General features: G+C 46.5%; 1 protein-coding gene and 1 pseudogene across 1 annotated transcript; one reads left to right on the top strand and one right to left on the bottom strand.

Moving 5' to 3' along the window:
• Positions 1-1298: 1298 nt before the first annotated feature.
• LOC120687701 lies at positions 1299-2906 on the bottom strand. Its single transcript, XM_039969726.1, has 2 exons — positions 2697-2906; positions 1299-2280 (listed from the first exon to the last, which is right to left on the bottom strand). The coding sequence occupies exons 1-2, from the start codon at positions 2904-2906 to the stop codon at positions 1462-1464; spliced, it is 1029 nt and encodes a 342-aa protein (XP_039825660.1). The 3' UTR covers positions 1299-1461.
• A 2271-nt stretch (positions 2907-5177) lies between these two features.
• Positions 5178-6149, top strand: LOC120692484 (annotated as a pseudogene).
• Positions 6150-19380: the final 13231 nt, after the last annotated feature.

Genomic DNA, 19380 nt, shown 5'->3' on the forward strand with positions numbered 1-19380 from the left:
TATCCATTGTCCATCATTCCCCCTACGGCGTGCGAGCCCGGCGTAGCCCGCAGCAGGTCTCAGCACACGAGAGGCGCAGGGGAAATCGCGCAGCGGAAATGCGTGGCCGGGTGGGTTCGAACCCGGGAACTCGGCTCTGGTACCATGTTAGCGCGCCCCACCTAGCCAACCCGACCATAAAACCCAGGTGTTATAGTGGGAGGAGTGGGGGCTTTTATCCATAGTCCATCAGTAACAGCTTGCTAATGTATAACAGGCTAGCTTTTAACTGGAAATTAAATGGAATGGCATAAAGTTCTTTTTTTTAGGGCAAGCCCATGCCTGGTGCTTGAACTATTAGCTTCCATCTGTTTGGCCTGTTAGAGAACACCTGAAACTCTCTATCATTTTAAACCACTCTCTACCATTTATTTCTCTGCATAGATTTACTGGCTTCACATATTTTACACATCATTCACTACACATCTAGTGTAGTTCACTATCACCTATATACGTTAACCTGATTTTTGGACAAACAAGTATGGTGGAGGAAAGCCCATGGCCAAACTATGTACAGAAAAGCCCAGAACTGCTTTGGAACATTGTCGTGTGGACCGGATCTCTCGGTGACCGGCACAGCCAGCCCACATACACAACAGGCCATCTACACAACTCTACTGTCCAGCCACCAGAGTTGACCACATGACGGTGACCAATGGCAAACATCACATAAGAAAATGTTGGGCTGCTGGGGACGGCACGCGGAGGGCCAATCACTGCCAATCGAGTAGAACACAAGAGCACCGCCAAAACTCAAAACCCAAAACAAAGCTGTTCGGATTAACTGACCAGTGTCCTCGCAAAAAAAAAAAAAAACAGACCAGGGTGCCGTTTTTATCTTGATGGCTCATGAACAGCTATCAATTGATGTTCCGTCACATCCCTCTCTAGTAAACACTGACCATGTTGATTCAATTTGGTGGACAGACAGGTTAAGCAAAACCTTAATCTTGTATGTGTGATGCGTGCCACCAAAAAACTTTCTTGAATTAATAATCTGTTGATTTCCTTGTAATAGGACATGTTATGTCTAACTATCTAGTTAGATTGAGGAGCCCGTTAGAATCACATGAGTACATGACCATTATTTGCATCCAAAAATGTGCATTTGCTTCCTCATGCGTAAATCCATGCGTAAACAAGCTTCATTAACATTCATACATTTGATCACAAATGCAAGAAAGACTACGAATACATTAAACTGTTGCATGTTGAGTGCATCCACACAAAAAGCTGTTGCTAATGGTACTTTAGCAGCCTTATTACACGAAACAACGAACCAAAGGAAATGCAAATGTCATACAGCTTAGACACCAAGCCATATCAATAACAATATTGAAAAAAAAAAGTAAGCTACGAGAGCTCGAGAATAACAAAGCGACTTCTCTTCTGCAACCATGTGCATGCACCGGTTGCTTTTGCTTACACCAATGACTTGAGGGATCGTGCCTTCACGGGCTTCCTCCAGCGCTTCCATGGATTCCCATTCCTCTTTAAGTTGATGTTGCGGCTAGAGGAATCAGGGTCATAGTCATTGTCGATTCTCCCTTCATCGATGCCCACAACAACTTTAGCCTGATTTGGAGGAGAAACATCTTTGGGTAGTTGTAGTTTCACCTCTTCTTGTTTGGGAGCTAGAGGTGCAGAGCCATGAGTGGTGCTCCTACAATACTTCTTGCCAAGTAATGGTCCAAACCCATCATAGTAGTAGAAGTCTCCAGTTGTTTTAAAGTGGTTAGTGGGCTTCTTCTCTCGCGTCTTGGAGCTACTGCAAGGCTTAGAGCCTACTGCTAGTGCCATCACCACCACCTTCTCTTCCTCTACTGGCGAAGCCAACTTTGGCTTCAAGTAGGAGACCTTCTTCCTAACATGATGCTCACAGAGGGTGTTGGGGAGGCTCACTCGTTGTTTGCAATACCACCCCTTGCCATCATTCTTCTTGCACATAAAGTCTTGTGGTGCCCTTTCCTCACCCTCTTCAATCTTCACCTTTGCCTTCTTCTTGGCCTCACCCTCCATGTTCTCCTTCTTCATTTTCTTCATAATCTTCTTTGGCATCTTCTCCTTCTTCGCTACAATCTTGTTCGATGTCTGCACTTGTGCTTTGTCCTTGCCAGCCGCATCCATGGCTCGCTTTGTCTTCTTTTTGTTCACAATCATGGTTGGCATGCTGCGTGGGAAGAGCCAACATGTCCTGTTGTTCAAATCCACGTGATAGATGTCCAGCAGGTCATCAACCACCTAGTCGAACAAAATAGGTAAATCAATAAAAAACATCAAATCAGCAACAAGCCTAGACGCAATTACAAGCCCACTAACATACCAAATAACATCTCAAGAAAAAAAATACCTAAATAGGGCCACAGATCTAGTGTTTGATCCCACCGCAACTCTACTGATTCTAACCCTAGCTGTGTAGCCTGCCTAAATTACCACATGGAAAGAGTAACTAATAATGCTTAGAGCCTTGCTAGGTCGGGCCTCTCAAAATTATTGGCCAACCCTAGAGGAATGCTCGAACTGAATCCCATGAGTCCAAGGATCTATTGTGTCCTCCCCCACCCCCTCTACACACAAGCATACATCATGGAGTACTAGGGGAGGGAGGGGGAAAGGGGAAGACAAAGAGCTCGTAGTGCAGGAGAGGAGGCGCTAACCTGGGGATTAGAGAGGGGGAGGTCATTGATAAGGTCCCATGGTGAGCGGCTGAGCATGCAGATATCCTTGCAGTTAGTTGCAGATCTTGGGAAGTCACCAGCAGTACCAGATCCGAGCGGGGGTGATGGCGATGGGAACATGGGAGACGAAGCCGATGGTGCGGAGTAGGCGGAGCCGATTAAGCGAGCAGCACTCCTACGGATCCGCATGACCTGAACAGGGTAGGATTTGGCGGCTTGGTCTCTAGGGTTTGTGATTTTTGGTGAGAGGAGGCGAGTAGGGTAGATGTAGTAGGAGGGAATGGGTGAAGGGTTGGAGGGTTCGCTCGACTGCTTTTATTTAGGCTAAGTCCTTTCACGTGATGTGATATGTTGGGCCAGAAGCTGAACATGTAATGTTTTCTCTAGGCCCATTTAAGGAGTTGGAATTTTGGTACCAGTTATAAATAGGGGAACTAAAGGATACACAAAAGATTCATGTGTTCCAAAATCAAATTCTTTTTCAAAGACAATGGGTCACATAAAAATTGTTTAATAAAGAAAGAAGCAATTAGGAATATAAGCGATGGGCAGATCTACAAGGATGATGGAAGACATGGGTTGGAGCGCATGCAATAATTCATCTTGTGAGGTCAAGGATCAGTGAGAATGTGCAATATTAGGCCATGGGAGAGAACTTATGTCCTTGGATAGAATATAGACAAAGATCTAGAAAGAACATTGTCAGTGCCGGAAATGGCCAACTGCTAATCTACTCGTTTGCGTGTATCGTGCGTCCGGATCAGATATGGCCTAGCACACAATGAGATTTATGCTTGTTCAGGCTTAAATGCCCTATGTCCAGTGGGGGTTGATCGACTGTATTGCTCGAGCCCGGGTGCTCAAGAAGTTGGGGAGTAAGCTTACGAGCGAGTGCGAAAACTGTGTCTAAGGTCTATTTTGCTAGCACTGAAAATGGATGGAGTGGGTGATGTGATCGGGTGAAAGGATTGATGGATTGATTCTCGGATATCTATCTATGTGGAGGGCCTTCCCTTTTACAGTTCAAGGGATGCCTCCTTACAAGAATGCTAACTGAGGCTTGTAGAAGGGGTAAGATCAAGAGCTTCTTCGGTCGGGGACTCCTCCCCGACCGTTGGGGGTCGTCGAGCTTGTCAGTCGGAGCGCACAGGTGGCTTGCGTGCTTTTCTTTTGCAAGGGGTGGGGGGGGGGGGGGTCGGTCGTCCGTGTTCGTCGTGCGTTGACAACTAAAGCGGCCTACCCGCCGTCAAGTGCCATAAGGCAGTCGTCCGTAGCCATGCACCGTCGCTCCTACTTGATGACGGTGTGCGCCTGATATTGCGATGATGACATCATGCTGACATTGTCATGATGATGGCTTCCTGTCCTATCCAATCGCGTGTACGGACAGGTGAGGCAGCGTCTTCCTGTTGTGCTAGCGGAGAACACTGTTACCCCCATCGGGGGGAGCAGGTGGCTTGTTTGGTAGTACGGTTGGGGTGCCTGCTCTTATCCATTCACGCCCATCCAAGCAGTCCTACCAGCATGGAGCGTGTGACCGACCCCCGTCCCTAAGGGGGTGTTTGGCAAGGCTCCAGAGCTCAGCTCCACGCTAGAGCTGGAAAATGATAGCCAAACACCCCAGCTCTAGAGCTGACCAACTCCTGGAGCGGGTGGAGCTCGTAGTTCATTTTCCATGGAGCTGGTGGAGCACCTCTTTTCCAACTCCAAACCCTCTCATATGGACATCGACTTGGAGTTCGGCCAAAATTACCCACGTTTGCCATCGGTTATACACCCCGAACCTCGAATCGTTATTTTCTTCTATTCTCCACCCCCACTCCAACCTTATCCCTAGCCCCCACGCGCCTGCTCCCCTGGCCACCACCGCTGCCTGCTCTCGGTCGCACCCCGCCGGCCGCGGCTGTGCGCCAACCCCACCGGCTGCCTCCGCCTCTCCCAGCCCACTGCCGCCTACTAGGCTACCCCGCCATCGCCTGCTCGGTCGGGGTCGTTGCCGCCTATAGGCCGAAGCTGTCATCCGCCTGCAACCTCGCCGTCCTCCTGCCATATCCAGGCACCGGAGTCACACCTCCACCCATCTGCAGGTGAGTTTCTCGGGGGCTCAGCACAAGATCCGGCGGGGATGGCGCCCATGCTGCCCTCTGTTTCTCCTCGTTCCTTTCCTCCCATGCCGGCTCTTGCAAATCCTGAGGCCGGCCCCACTTTGGTGCAGGAACCAAAGCCCCCATGCCGCTGCACCTGTCAAGCGAAGCGAGGAACCAGACGAGGTCTGTGAGATGCTACTATTTTTGTTAGGATGTGGTTATGCAGTAGTAAAATTAGTTTAATTTGAGACTCTATACACTATAAAAGTTGGTTTAATTTCTTTGCGGTTATGTGAGATGCTACTGTTCTTGTTAGGATGTGGTTGTGCAGCATTGTAATGCCTTCTAAAACTTAATTTGTGAGGTGCTATAGATGTTGGAAATTGATTAGAACGCTGAGAACACCCGGATTGTGTGTAATTTGTTTGCCAAACAAGTTGAGAAAGGAAATCAACCAAGCAGTTACCTGAATGCACTCGGTTATGCTGAGGTTGAGAAAGGGTTCAAAGATTGGACATGGCTTGAGATCTGCAAGGCTCAACTGAAAAACAAGTGGGACAAGTTAAAAGAAGATTTCAAGGCATGGAAGAAACTCCAGATGAGGGAAACTGGAACTAGTTGGGACCCTGTAAAGAGGACATTTGATATGGATGATGAATGGTGGAAGAAAGCTAGAGCTGTAAGTGTGTTTGGTTTTCAGTTTTTCTATTATTTTGCTACTGTTTTTACCTGATTTTGTTCTTCTTTGTACTAATATGTGGTTGTCTTTGGCAATTTCAGGATATTCCTGGATGTGGGAAGTTCAGGAAGCAACCCCTTCGAAATGAAGAAGAATTGGCAAGGTGTTTTGTAGGAATCACTAATATTGGTATTGACCATTGGTCTCTTCATGGAGTTAATGGCGCAACACCTCCAATTGATGGTGAAACACAAGAGGAGGCAGCAATTTTTGGGACACAAGATGATGCATTTTTTCTGAAAATCAAGAAGAAGAGAATATTATTTCTCCTACACCTGCTACTGGCAAGAGGTTGGCAAGACCTTTTCAAGGAAAAGACAAAGAAAAGAAGCAAAAGACAGGAAATGCACTCCTCATTCAAGAAGCAGTTGCACGTATGGCTAGCTCAGCTATAGAGTTTGTTTCCAAGAGAGAGGGAAAATATTCAAATGACCAAGTGATGGAACTTGTGATTGCTTGTGCTGCCGGCTATGGGAGCAATGAGCATTATGTTGCATCTAAATTGTTGTGAAGAAGGAGCAATGAGAGATGTTTATGACCATGCCTAATGACGAGATACGGTTCAATTGGTTGAGCAGGAAATACAATGACAAGTATCAAAAGTAGAATTGAGACCCAATGATTGTGCTAATATTGGCACTTGTATCTTGCTCATCATTGTTTCAGTTCTTATGTGCCATTTTTTCCTTTGAAAGCTCATTTGTGAGCATGCACTATTTGCTGAATAACTATTTGACATTTCCATTACCTGATATGTCCTTGTGTGACATTTCTTTGTTTACAAGCTGAATTCTATTATCTCATTGTGTCCATTCAAACTTGTTTGTACAGATGGATGGAAGTGAGAGTGATGATTCTAGTGATGATGGTGATTTTTTTTAAAAAAATGATTCAAAGTGGAGCTAAACTTGCAGAAGCTTATGTTGGTTTGTACATGGATAAAGCACCACCAAGAACATCTCAGCTCAGTGGAATGGGGTGGCTGTTGACGGCCATTATTTCACGTTTTTTACCGTTAACTTCTCGGGAATAAATTGAGTTTTGCACTATGTTCCATGCATATTTTATTTGATTCTAATAAGTTCCACAAGTTTTGGATGAGTTGTGCTTGCAGGTATTCACTGTCCAAAGATGGTCGAAATCAGAGAAAATCCCGGTCGTCCGGCACATTCCGTGCCGACCGGCCTGACACCTCCACATACATGGGTCCAATACTTTCACTGGAGCAATGTGACATGTTCATAAGGTTCCAGAACAAGGCGAACATTTCATATCCTGTCGGTGGACCCAGAAGGCACAAGGTTCAACTCAAAGACCCACATGTCAGTGCCAAGATCGTCAAATGGGGAAACCACCCATTCCAGAAGCAAAGTGGAGTGCTGTTGTGCAACATCAGTGAAGCGGAGGGCTGAGGGGCTCTGGAGGCAGGCCGCCCGGCCCAAGATAGAGGCATCCGAGGAAACCACCCAGAGAACTGACGTCCAGAAGAGATCAGGAGCTGTCCACAGGAGGTCGGTGGCCAGATGGCACACCCCTAGGCCGGCCGGCCTAGGGAGGGCCGCCCGACCCCACCTTGCAGAGACTCGGCTCCCGGCTTCACGTGGAAGTTAAGCACCGCCTCTACAGTTGAGTGCACCTGGCGCTAACAGAATTACCGGCCTTCTACCGACCTTGGAAGCCTATAAATAGCACTCTCCCCCTCACTTGTAAACACACACTCAAAGGAGCAATTCTCTCTTCTCAAGTCTAGAGTAGGTTAGTAGTTGGGAGTTAGAGTCGAGTCGAGCTTGGCTCAGGGATCCGGAGTCGTCATCGGAGCTCGGTAAAGCTCTTGTATCTTTTCCTTTGACTATTTTAATATAAGTTCTTCATTTACTTGAGTCAGTTTTACTTTCCGCAAGTATTTATCTTCCCAAGTACTAGTGCTTGTCTGTGGGAGTAAGTTTTACCTCTAGTTCAGTTTAAGTTCCCTTTCTTGCTTGTCGGAGTTAGTCTTACGGGTTTTCTCGCCCGTACTAGTGTAACTCAAGTTAGTTCACTAGGTTGAGAGGGATTTCTCTTGAAGGCCTCAAGAGAAATCCTAGTACCAAGAGCAGACGTGGTGTCTGACTCAGTGCTAGCTAGAAAGTGTGTTCCACCCCACGGTGCCGCAGTGGTAGGCTGCAAGTGGTGACGGCCTTGTCCGTCCCTCGTAGTCCACCACCGGGATGACATGTCGGTGGACTCTGTCTGCCGACCGTCACAATCCCAGGAAGAAGAAGAGGAAGCCCCTGCCTCTCCAGCAGTCCCGAGGCCCCGTCTCAAAATCAGAGTTCTGACGTCAATCGATTAGATCGTTGTCCGGACTGATTATGAGCGGGATGCCCTCGAGCTGTTGAAGAAGCAGTCATACGGCCACGCCAAGCGGTTCGATACAGAATTCCTCATGATGACGGGACTCCGCCAGGACATGAATCACGCGTTCACAGCTGTGGGATGGTCGCGCTTCGCTGACATCACCGAACCAGGTTTGCACCTTCTCACCATGGAATTTTTATCAACACTTCATGTCGAAACCATTGGAAAAGAAACTAAAATTCACTTCCGCTTTTTCAACGAGTTCTCTGAAATGATACCCAGAGACTTTAGTAATGCACTAGGCTTCAGTAAAAAATGCCTATTAGAAGCTAGTGCATTAACAGATGATCTTGAATATGATCGTAGTGCTTGGTGGAACAAAATCTCAGATGAACTAGTAAGTAGTAAAAACAGCATAGTCTCCATCCATAATCCAACTCTGAGAATTTTAGCCAAGTACCTAGCTATGGTAGTATTTTCCTGAGCAGACCTCAGGCTATGTAGCTCCTCGGAGCTCATGTGCCTCTATGCTATGGCAAAGAAGATTCGCTACTCACCTGTCATGGGCATGGTCGCACATTGTCAGAAAATGATCACGTGCAAATCTCCCATCGACATAACCTCACTGGTCACCCGCATTGCGCTGTATGTCGGTGTTTTGGAGAATGCACAAGTCACATATCTGCCCGCGACAGATGAGTACAGAACCTTCATTGGTCTGGACCACTTTGTTCACACGCACATGATGCGTGAAGGTCCCGGGAATTCAGTTTTCATGTGCTATCCAGGGTATGAGAGGGAGTTCGAGCTGCCATGCCCGAAACTCTCGCTCTACTCTGTGAAATGTCTAACCCTCCAGATGGAAAAGAATGAGCCAGCACGCCACAGCACAACTGGTCCTATGACACGTGGCAGAATTCGGAGTGACACACAGTTGGCCGAGGGTGGCACATCACTGCAGGCAGGAGTTTCCCGTCAGGCAGGCACATCCTGCCAGGCAGGGACTTCTCGCCAGCCAGGAGCTTCACGGCCGGCACGTGCTTCTCAGGAAGCCGGACCATCACATGCTGCACCCTCGCCAGATGCCTCAGCACAGCCTCACCCAGACACCACTCACATGAGCTTAGAGGAGGCCTAGGGATTTTACGACCAGGGTGGCCAGCCCTCGTACCAGCCTGAGGGTAGCACAGGGTATGGGCACGACCAGAGATTTTACTATCCCTCGGGTATGTGGACCTCCCATGGCCCGCAGGTTGGCCCATCTGCATTAGCACGCTTCGAGTACAACAACCCGCTCACATGGGAGTTGTCAGGCCTCACTTCCCGATTGGGCGCCTTAGAGTTACGATAGGAGTTGGGACACAGCCTCGATCACAACACCAGTCTCACATAGGAGAGTTGGGGGATGATATCCTCCATGTCCTACGATTGGCACCATGGTGCGTACTACCCCCCGCCACATCCTGACCAGTAGCCCGGAGCTTCGTTGAAGCTTGGGGGGGGGGGGGAGATCGTCAGTATCCAGGTAAGTCGTCATACCCGCTCATTCAGTTCAGCCTAGTTAAAAAAAAAGAGAGAGAATTGCCATGCTTAGAATAAAGGTGTGGAAATCCGTGCAAACTCTTATCTGGAAAATGATGAATAGTTGCTCTGTTTGAGCTTTGCATGTGCCCCATTTACAGCTTTTTACTCATCTAGGTCCAGAACTAGTTGGCACATAATAGACACAATTAATCTATTTGTGTGGGAGCATTAACATGATTTCTAAGTCTAAGTTGTTGTGGGATTCGAGATGGCCTACATCGGAATTAACGCTGTCTACCTCAGTAAGGGAAAATTCTTGGAGTAATATTAAAATATAATAAAAGGTTTCCCTGCTGGTTTACATATCTCATCCAGAGCCATAATGATATTTCATGCAAGAGCTACCATAGGCTATCTTGATTTACTTTGAGCTTTGTCGAATGGTGAGTTCGCTTGGAAAAAGGTACTTGTCATCTACCGGTCTTTCTCATTTGCGTACCATTTCATTGCTAGCCTCAAAATGTCTGGTAAGACAATTACCTACTCTGGGTATTGTCATCCACCTTCACCAGATAGTTCCACCACAACTCAGCCCAAAATCTCCACTGTGTGCCTATCCATTTCAAAAAGGTTAAGGAAAATCTCCGCAATTACTCCCTCAGAAAATACTGAATTCATGGAGGACATGGGTTATCTTCTTTAAACAAGAGAGAGAGAGAGAGAGAGAAGAAGTGCCCATGATCCTTAGCAAAAATATATAGTCCAAAAGAGGAGTTCAATAAAATGACCCACAAATGTTTCCAAAAGTGTGAGTCCATTTCTCCCTCTTCCCTGAACATTTGTGATTCCATAAGATCGGAATTTGATCAAGTACCTACCTCTTGCAAACCACTCTTCGGCTCGGTAACACAGGTAATCAAGGTATGTCATACTCTTCCTACCCATAACTCCAGATATCAATCTTAGAATAGGAAGAAGATGGTGAAGTTTTTGATCTTGGTGAGGAATCATACACCTTGAGCGATTGAGAGTACCTTCAGGGAACCTTAATCATATGCATACTTAAGAAATATTCCGAGAATGAACCTGAACAGGGAAAACAGGAAAATATTCCGGTGAAGGTTGTTCAGTCCTCCAACCGTTCAGACAAGGAATGAAATGTGAAATAAGCCCCATCATCCAGAACATATAGGTATGAGCCAATTTAATCAAAGTACATACGGATAGAGTAATATGCTGTGCACAGGGTACATGTAGAGGGCAAACATCGATGCAACTCCTGATCCACCGAGCCTCAGTATTAAGCTTTGCTCGAGGACAAGCAAAAGTTTAAGCTTGGGGGGGTGTTGACGGCCATTATTTCACGTTTTTGACCATCAACTTCTCGGGAATAAATTGAGTTTTGCACTATGTTCCATGCATATTTTATTTGATTCTAATAAGTTTCACAAGTTTTGGATGAGTTGTGCTTGCAAGTATTCACTGTCCAAAGATGGTCGAAATCAGAGAAAATCCCGGCCGCCCGGCACATTCCGTGCCGACCGGCCTGACACCTCCACATACATGGGTCCAATACTTTCACTGGAGCAATGTGACATGTTCATAAGGTTCTAGAACAAGGCGAACATTTCATATCCTTTCGGTGGACCCGGAAGGCACAAGGTTCAACTCAAAGACCCACATGTCAGTGCCAAGATCGTCAAATGGGGAAACCACCCATTCCAGAAGCAAAGTGGAGTGCTGTTGTGCAATGTCGGTGAAGCGGAGGGTCGAGGGGCTCTGGAGGTAGGCCGCCCGATCCAAGATAGAGGCATCCGAGGAAACCACCTAGAGAACCGACGTCCAGAAGAGATCAAGAGCCATCCACAGGAGGTCGGTGGTCAGATGGCACACCCCTAGGCCGGCCAGTCTAGGGAGGGCCGCCCGTCCCCACCTTGCAAAGACTCGGCTCTCGGCTTCGCGTGGAAGTTAAGCACTGCCTCTACAGTTGCGTGCACCTGGCGCTAACAGAATTACCGGCCTTCTACCGACCTTGGAAGCCTATAAATAGCACTCTCCCCCTCACTTGTAAACACACACTCAAAGGAGCAATTCTCTCTTCTCAAGTCTAGAGTAGGTTAGTAGTTGGGAGTTAGAGTCGAGTCGAGCTTGTCTCGGGGATTCCGAGTCATCATCGGAGCTCGGTAAAGCTCTTGTATCTTTTCTTTTGACTATTTTAATATAAGTTATCTTCTTTATTTACTTGAGTCAGCTTTATTTTCTTCAACTATTTATCTTCCCAAGTACTAGTGCTTGTCTGCGGGAGTAAGTTTTACCTCTAGTTCAGTTTAAGTTCCCTTTCTTGCTTGTCGGAGTTAGTCTTACGGGTTTTCTCGCCTGTACTAGTGTAACTCAAGTTAGTTCACTAGGTTGAGAGGGATTTCTCTTGAAGGCCTCAAGAGAAATCCTAGTACCGAGAGCAGACGTGGTGTCTGACTTAGTGCTAGCTAGAATACAGTACCGCAGTGGTAGGCGGCAAGTGGTAACAACCTTGTCCGTCCCTCGTAGTCCACCACGTTCGGGTGTTTTCATAGCAGTAGGATTGCCAAAAGTATGTTGGGCCCCTTCTCACCCCTGTCTGCGCCCTTCGCTTGGGCCGCCGAAGTAAGCTCCTGGTTCCGACATCAAGTTGACACTTAGATTAGTTCTAGTGAGGCTAGCTCAGTAGTTTAGAAGTGTTTCAGGAGTCCTTTCTCGCTCGTTGTCCTCACAGCTGCTACCTCTCTAAGGTATAGAATCTCCTGTGTGCCACACGGTCATAGCTTGGCCATTTATCTCATCAGTTATCTAGCTTACCCCTGCTGAATTAGTCGGTCGATAACTTTAGTAAGGGTTGTCACTACAGTTTACGATACACTTTACCATAGTGCTTCCCTGAGGATTTCACGATACCCTGGAATACTCCAAGGTGAAGTGCTACACCGGTGAATTCTGTGCGCTTGTAGAATACCTATTCAGATTGAGCATAAGAGACACCAACAAGTATTTCTGGTGCCGTTGCCGGAGAAGCAATTGGCTAAAGTTATCGTATAATTGACACTAGTAGAAATGTGTTAATCTATGACGATTTCCTTGTGACGTTCACAAAATTCGTCATTAAACATTATGCACCAATGATGAAATTTTAGAATTTGTCATTGATCACGGGTGACGGAGCCCAGCCACTAAAAAATTATGACGAACTACAACTGAGTGTCATAAAACAACAATGAATTTCATCACAGATCGTATTGGCCATTTAGGTAATGAATTCTGATGAATCTATATTGTCACAGATTACCTCATGTGGGACCGCAACCTTGTGCCACCCGTGGGCCCACCTGTCATGCCGGACCCACCTGCCACATGGCACGACCCACTAGCCACATGGGACCGCAATCTTGTGCCACCCGTGGGCCCCACCTGTCATGCCGGACCCACCAGCCATGTGGCACCCATCTTTAGAAGTCCGGGACCCACCAGCCACACGACACCCAAAGGGCCCACCGGCCACGTGTCTACATAGGCACCCAGAGGGACCACCGGCCACGTGTATACCTAGGCACTAATAAAGTTAAATGGGGCAAAAACAACAGCAGCCAGGAATCGAACCTGGGACGTGGTTACCAACACCGCGTTTCTTGCCCACTAGACTACAACATCTTTCTTGGCTTTCTGTGGTTGGACACTTTACTTGAATGAAATAAGCAGTGCAGGTATAATTGAATAGAAATTCGCATCTGTGGGGCGAAATATGTTTCGCATCTGTGGGGCGGCGGGCGGCAAGCAGGCATGCGGCGGCGGTGATGGCCGGCAGGCACGCGACGGTGGCGGCTGCGGTGAAGGCCGGCACGCATGCTACTGCGGGCGCGGCTGCGGCTGCGGCGACGGCCGGCACGCACACGGCTGCGGCGACGGCCGGCATACACGGGGCTGCGGGTGCGGTGACCGCCGGCATGCATGGGGCTGCGGACGCGGCTGCGGCGATGGCCGGCACGCACGGGGTTGCGGGCACGGCTGCGGGTGCGGCGACAGCCGGCACGCACGCAGCTGCAGGCGCGTCTGCGGCGACGGCCGGCATGCACGGGGCTGCGATGATGGCTGCCACCAGGCACGCCTGCGGCGGCGTCTTCGAGCAGGCACACGAAGGGCAAGGCAGCGCCCCAGTGAGATTCTCCTAATTGATGGTTACCTCAATGTAGATTGTTGTCTGAGATTTATGCCTTCATTTATTCCTAGCATAGCCATTAAATCTTGCCATGGATAATGGATTGCACATCTCGATTGTTAAAGGGGCTTGGCATGATTATGAGGGTTAGTAATTTGGTTGCTATGAGGAGCTGATGAACTGGAACTACCTTTCTACTCTGATGTGCAGCAGAGTAAAATCATGCTACCTTTCTACTCTATGTGCAGTGGAGTAAAATCAAGTACCTAGGAAAGCATATGAAATCAGCAGCATATATAAAATTGTGCACTTATTTATTCCTTCTGAAATTGAGTTGCATATACAGTTGCTTGAATTCGTAGTGTAATTGTTTGATAAATTTGCTCTGAAATTAATATTATTATGTTCAACACAGATGGATAGAAGATGGATAAATGGAAGACAATTCACAGCCGAGAGTATATGGCAGGAGTTGATCAGTTCATGGAATTTGTGGGCCAAAAATTTGGGAAGGATTTTTAGATACGTTGCCCATGCCAGAGATGCCTGAATATGAAGTCATGGCCTCAGCAAACAGTCTATAACCATATACATATTTTTGGGATTTCATGTACGTACACTCAATGGATTCATCATGGAGAATCTATGGATGGTGTAGAGGTTGAGGTTGTAGAGGATGAGGCTCATGAAACTGGCAATGATGGTTTTGAGATGGATGCGGACGAGCATGATGATGAGGACGATCATGGAGTGCCAGAGTTAATATGAGACATGTATAGAGCAGCAGAGGCAGATGGAAAAGAACCTAATTTCTTCAAAGTCCTTGAAGATGCGAAGCGGTCACTTATTCCTAGATCTAAGCATTCAAGGTTTTCCTTTATGGTGAGGTTGCTCCATATCAAATCATTTTATCGGATCAGCAATACGGCATTTGATGCATTTTTGAATCTATTGTCAACCGCTATTCCAGAATGTGACCTACCAAAATCATATGATAATGCTAAGAAGTGTCTGCGTGAGTTGGGCCTTGGATATAACTCGATCCACGTGTGCAAGAATAATTGTGTGTTATTTCGGAAGGACTATGCAGAGCTCGATGCATGCCTAAAATCAACCGAATAGGAGCAGGAGCTGTACCAAATGGTTGTGCTACAAACCTGCATGATGAGTCGGAGGATAGTGACCACAAGATGTGATGCTTTCCTTGTACTGTTGATGTTTTAGCTCCGTCATTGTGCTGATCACTTGCCTAATAAAATGGGAAGGATAAGCTTGGTTTCAGATTATGTGCTTATGCTCAGTTCTTTCTGCAGCTCGTCTCTGTTACCTGAACAAAGTTATGTGACCGAGCGAGGCTTGTTCTGACGATTTTGCTTGGCTATCTTTTTTCTATTTTTTCTAGCTATAACAACAAAACATGCAAAGTCACGTGCTCTTGAGCCAGGAAAAAAAAGCCCCGTGATCTCCATAACATCAAGTTGCAATCTGTTACTTTGTGATAATTGGGATATCAGGCCGCGTTTAATTTCCAAAAAAAATTTGGGCAAAAAATTTGTGGGGACTTTTACAACACTAATTAGGAGTATTAAACATAGATTAATAATCCATCATCAATAATATGCGCTATTTCAGATTCAGCCAGTGAAAGTGGACACATCACTTTGGAGCTGAGTGGAGTGGCATGGGACATGCAATCGCCCACAGCTATATATCATGCTGACGAGGTCCCCTTCCGCGCGGATGATTGAACCGCTTACCGCATCCGGGCCCCATCTGCCTTGAGCAGCTCACGACCTAGGAACGAAGATTGAGGATGGGGGATAGGGTATATGGAGTTGGATTTGGGGGAAAGGCGGGAAGCTTTGCCGCCAAACGGATTCGCGCGTGCGCATCGGATCCCACCGACATCCTGGGAGAATGGGGAAGAAGCCGTAGACGAGGGAAGCACCGGCTGCTCTCTTTCTCTCTTCGTCTTGAAGGTGCTCGGTGAAGATGTATTTTGGTTCTCCCGACGTAAATCGACGACCTCGTCTATGCGTTGTACTTGCACTGAGCATCTCCAATAGTGTCCAATTTTTTACTCCCAATAAATCTGTGTTGAAACCTTACTAAAAGGATTTTGGATATAGAAAATATCCAACTCTCCAACCAAGGATGGATTCGGATCGGATACGGATGAAATAAGATCCGGATGTCACCTTTTACCATGTTTTAAAAGATCGGATACGGATAGTTCGAATCCGGATTCGGATCCGGATATCTTCTCAATTTGAAACATAATGCTACACGAGTATTGATTTATTTTGTCAACAATGTTATAAATAAATATTTAAATACTTAATAATTAAGACATATATAAAAGACTTCATCATCAACATTAAACAAATAATTAATTTCAATCGTATAAAATAGTTTTGTCATTAAATAAATATATTAAATAGTTAAATTTAATTTTTTATATCATTACTAATTTTGACATTATACAAATAGAGGTTTATTGGGCCAATTCTTGGAGGTTCCAGCCCAAACCCAGAATCTGGGCGCCAGCCTTAAAATCTCCCGCCGAGTTTGGAAATCTGGGCGCCAGCCCAAAATTTTCCGCCGAGTTTGGAAATCTGGGCGCCAGCCCAAAATTTTCTGCGGCCACGCCCTTGGATAAATTAAAGGAAAACACCCCCACCTCCCAAACCCTATCCGCCCACGTCAGGTCCCAAACCCTACCCGCCCACGCCAGGTCCCAAACCCGACGCCGCCGCCTCCACCGACGCCGCCACCGCCGCCGTTGCCTTCACCGATGGGATCTCAGCGACTTCGCCGCCTTGTCACCGACACACTTCGCTGACGGGATCTCAGCCACGCACCCGCCTCATCACCGACGCCACTTCGCCGACGGGATCTCCGTGAAGCCACCGCCTCCTTGTCCCCGACGCCACCTTGCCGACCCCTTCAATACCACTTGCTGAATCTGCTTCCCCTTCGCCGGATCTGCTTCCCCTTCGCCAGATCTGCTTCCCCTTCTCCGAATCTGCACTATCACCATGGTGACAATGCGTCGTGGCGCAGCTCGAGGTATGCCAAGGTCGATCCCATCCCAAGGTAAGCATTTCTTCCCTGGTTCCTTCTCCGTGCAGTTTTGTATGCAACCGACTTAAAGCCATGTCCCACGCCGCCGAGTATTTGTTCACATGTGTATGCATTCATGTCCAAATATCCATTTTCGAAATTTTGTGGCATGATAATCTGAAGTTGTATGGTGGCCTGTGGTAGTGTTGCTGTTGCACCTATGCAGATTAGGTTCATAGATTCCTCCTTCCCTTTTTTTGCAATCTGAACTGGATAAGGTGTCTGCATGCATGCTTGTATGTTTACTGCATATAGCTTGGAATAAAATCTCTGGTACCCAAAGTTTGTGGACATCATAGTTAATTTTTTGTTGGGGAAAAACAATTCTGAACATCACAATTAAGATTCAGTAATGCCTTTTAGCTGTTGAAATATGTGTATGCATGCATGCTTCTCTCTATCAGAAGCCATGTGATGGCTGTGTGTATCTAGGATTATCTGAACTATCAATTGTGTATCTAGGCTTCTCTGAACATTGAATTATCGTGATAGGTTGTTCACATTTAGATTGTTTGCTGTCACATCTAATTCAAAATGTTGCATTCATGTTATACTATTGTGTTATACTAGAGTAGTAAGCTGTGATGCATGAGGTTTTGCTAATATTGTCCCAGCTGAAATTATATTTGTTTTTCTGTCTGAACTGATCCTCTAGTTTCTCTCTACTTTGTATAACTAGTTGAATACAAGTGTATGCTGTCCCATGCATAATATTTTGCTAATATTCCCAGCTGAATATTGTCCCAGTTGGTTTTTCAACTTAACATACGTGCTGTTTGACTTAACATACATGTGTATGCTGTTCTATATTAGATAAATTTGAAACTCTAGCATTCATGTGTATTTCAACATATATGCTGTTTGAACTTAACATTCATGTGTATTTCTGTATACTATTGTGTTACATGCTGATTGTTGAGACTTAATGCAACTTTGTTCTATATTAGATACATTTGAGCCTTGATCTAGTATTTTGATAGTGACCATTTACTTATTCCTGCAAGAATAACAACAAATTGAATATCAAATGTGTCGGGATGAGAGGGTAGCAGACAATATAAGAAGGTTGGCAGAACTTGGGCTCCATGAAAGCATGTCCGAACTTAAAAAATATATTTTCACAACCGGGATCCACAAAGGGTACAGATTCAAGCAAGAAGAAAACTAGGATTGAAGATTCTGAGTCATCAGAACACCTCCTTGAAGATTACAGTCAAGGAGATAATGATGATGATGATGATGAATCTTTAGACGAGGAGCAGCCCACAACCCTCAAGATCGAGGTGCTTGTTCTTTCTTGGCTATGGGGGCTAGGAAAATAGCGACTTTGCATTTTTTCCCTTCTATGCAGCATTACTGTAAATTAAATTCTGCTCTTGCATATTGACCATTGTGCTTACAAGCTGTTTTTTTTCCTTGCAGAGTTGCCTAAAACTGATAGAGTCAAAAGACTTGTTACAAGGAGAAGAAAGCAAGTGTCCGACATGGCTCCAGGAGGAGTAAGGCAGTCCAAGAGGGTGAAGGCAGGTGGACCAGTAGCGGAGAGAACATCTGGAGTCTCAACAAGGTCAGGGAAACGGCCCCAAACTTCATGAGAGGGGGTTGCTAATCAACAGTTGCCTCAGGAATGTGTCGAGACACCCCAAAGCCATGAAGATGTTGAGAGACTGTTGACGCTCCTTAGCGCCCCAATTTATATACCGCAAGTGCACGGGATCGTGTAGCTTTTCCCTTAGAGTATTCCCCCAAGGTTTATCAATCCGTGGATCGACAAAGAACTACCCAAGATTTTCCATCTAATCTAACGGATCTATCCTAACATGAAGCAAGAATTGCACATATAGAGTAACCTTTAATAGTTATGAGTGTTGTGTAAAGGTTGATCTCATCCATGAATATAGGCGTAGCCATAGCAAAACCAAAGACATGACTAGGCCTATTGTCATCTAGTTGTAGTTCAAGCTAATGAGCAAATAAATCATGCATCTCAATCAATGGCATCTTTAAACCCAAAATCTCCAATCCGATCCTTCGATACCCCATCTACTAAAGCAATGCCCTGTCACGACGCCCCCCTTTGGACGAAAGCACCCTGAAGCAAGTCGAACCCCCTTTGGTAGTTCCGCCATGAACCTCTAGCCACCATGACTACAAGATCATGCTAAGCGATCTATCTCGATAATAGATCTAGGATGAAGCAAAGCCAAAGAAAAGAACAAAATCGAAAGAGAGAACATGGTCGCTAAAAGATTCGGAAGACATGATTATCATTACTCACATAATAGATTCATTTGGATCGTCACCACCGAGTACATACCATTGACGACTCCAACTAGCTCATGAACTCCACCATGGCACAACCACGTAGGGAGGCCATGGCGGCTAGGGGCGGCCTAAGCCATCTCCTAGACAACTTCAAAGACTTGCGGCGGCCGTCGTCTCCCTCCGGTCTTGGCCCTAGGTTTTCGTCGAGTTCTGGGTGGATGGATGCTCCGAGTTGAATAAGGTGCGAACTATTTATAAGCCGAGGAAGCCACCGGTCGAAGGGGAGGCCGAACCGCCTCGGAAACGGGCTAGGCCAGCCGGCTCATGGGCCTAGGCTGGCCGGCCTACCCTCTTTCGGGCCCGCCTCGGTCTCATCTTTCGCGTGTAGACTCCTCGCATCTT

This window comes from Panicum virgatum, chromosome 9N (assembly GCF_016808335.1).
Source record: "Panicum virgatum strain AP13 chromosome 9N, P.virgatum_v5, whole genome shotgun sequence".
In the NCBI taxonomy this organism is placed as follows: Eukaryota; Viridiplantae; Streptophyta; class Magnoliopsida; order Poales; family Poaceae; genus Panicum; species Panicum virgatum.

Coding starts and splice junctions, on each gene's coding strand:
- LOC120687701 (XM_039969726.1), bottom strand. CDS start 2,906: ATGCGGATCCGTAGGAGTGCTGCTCGCTTAATCGGCTCCGCCTACTCC. Junction 2,281..2,696: donor TCCCCCTCTCTAATCCCCAG/GTTAGCGCCTCC, acceptor TTGTTCGACTAG/GTGGTTGATGACCTGCTGGA.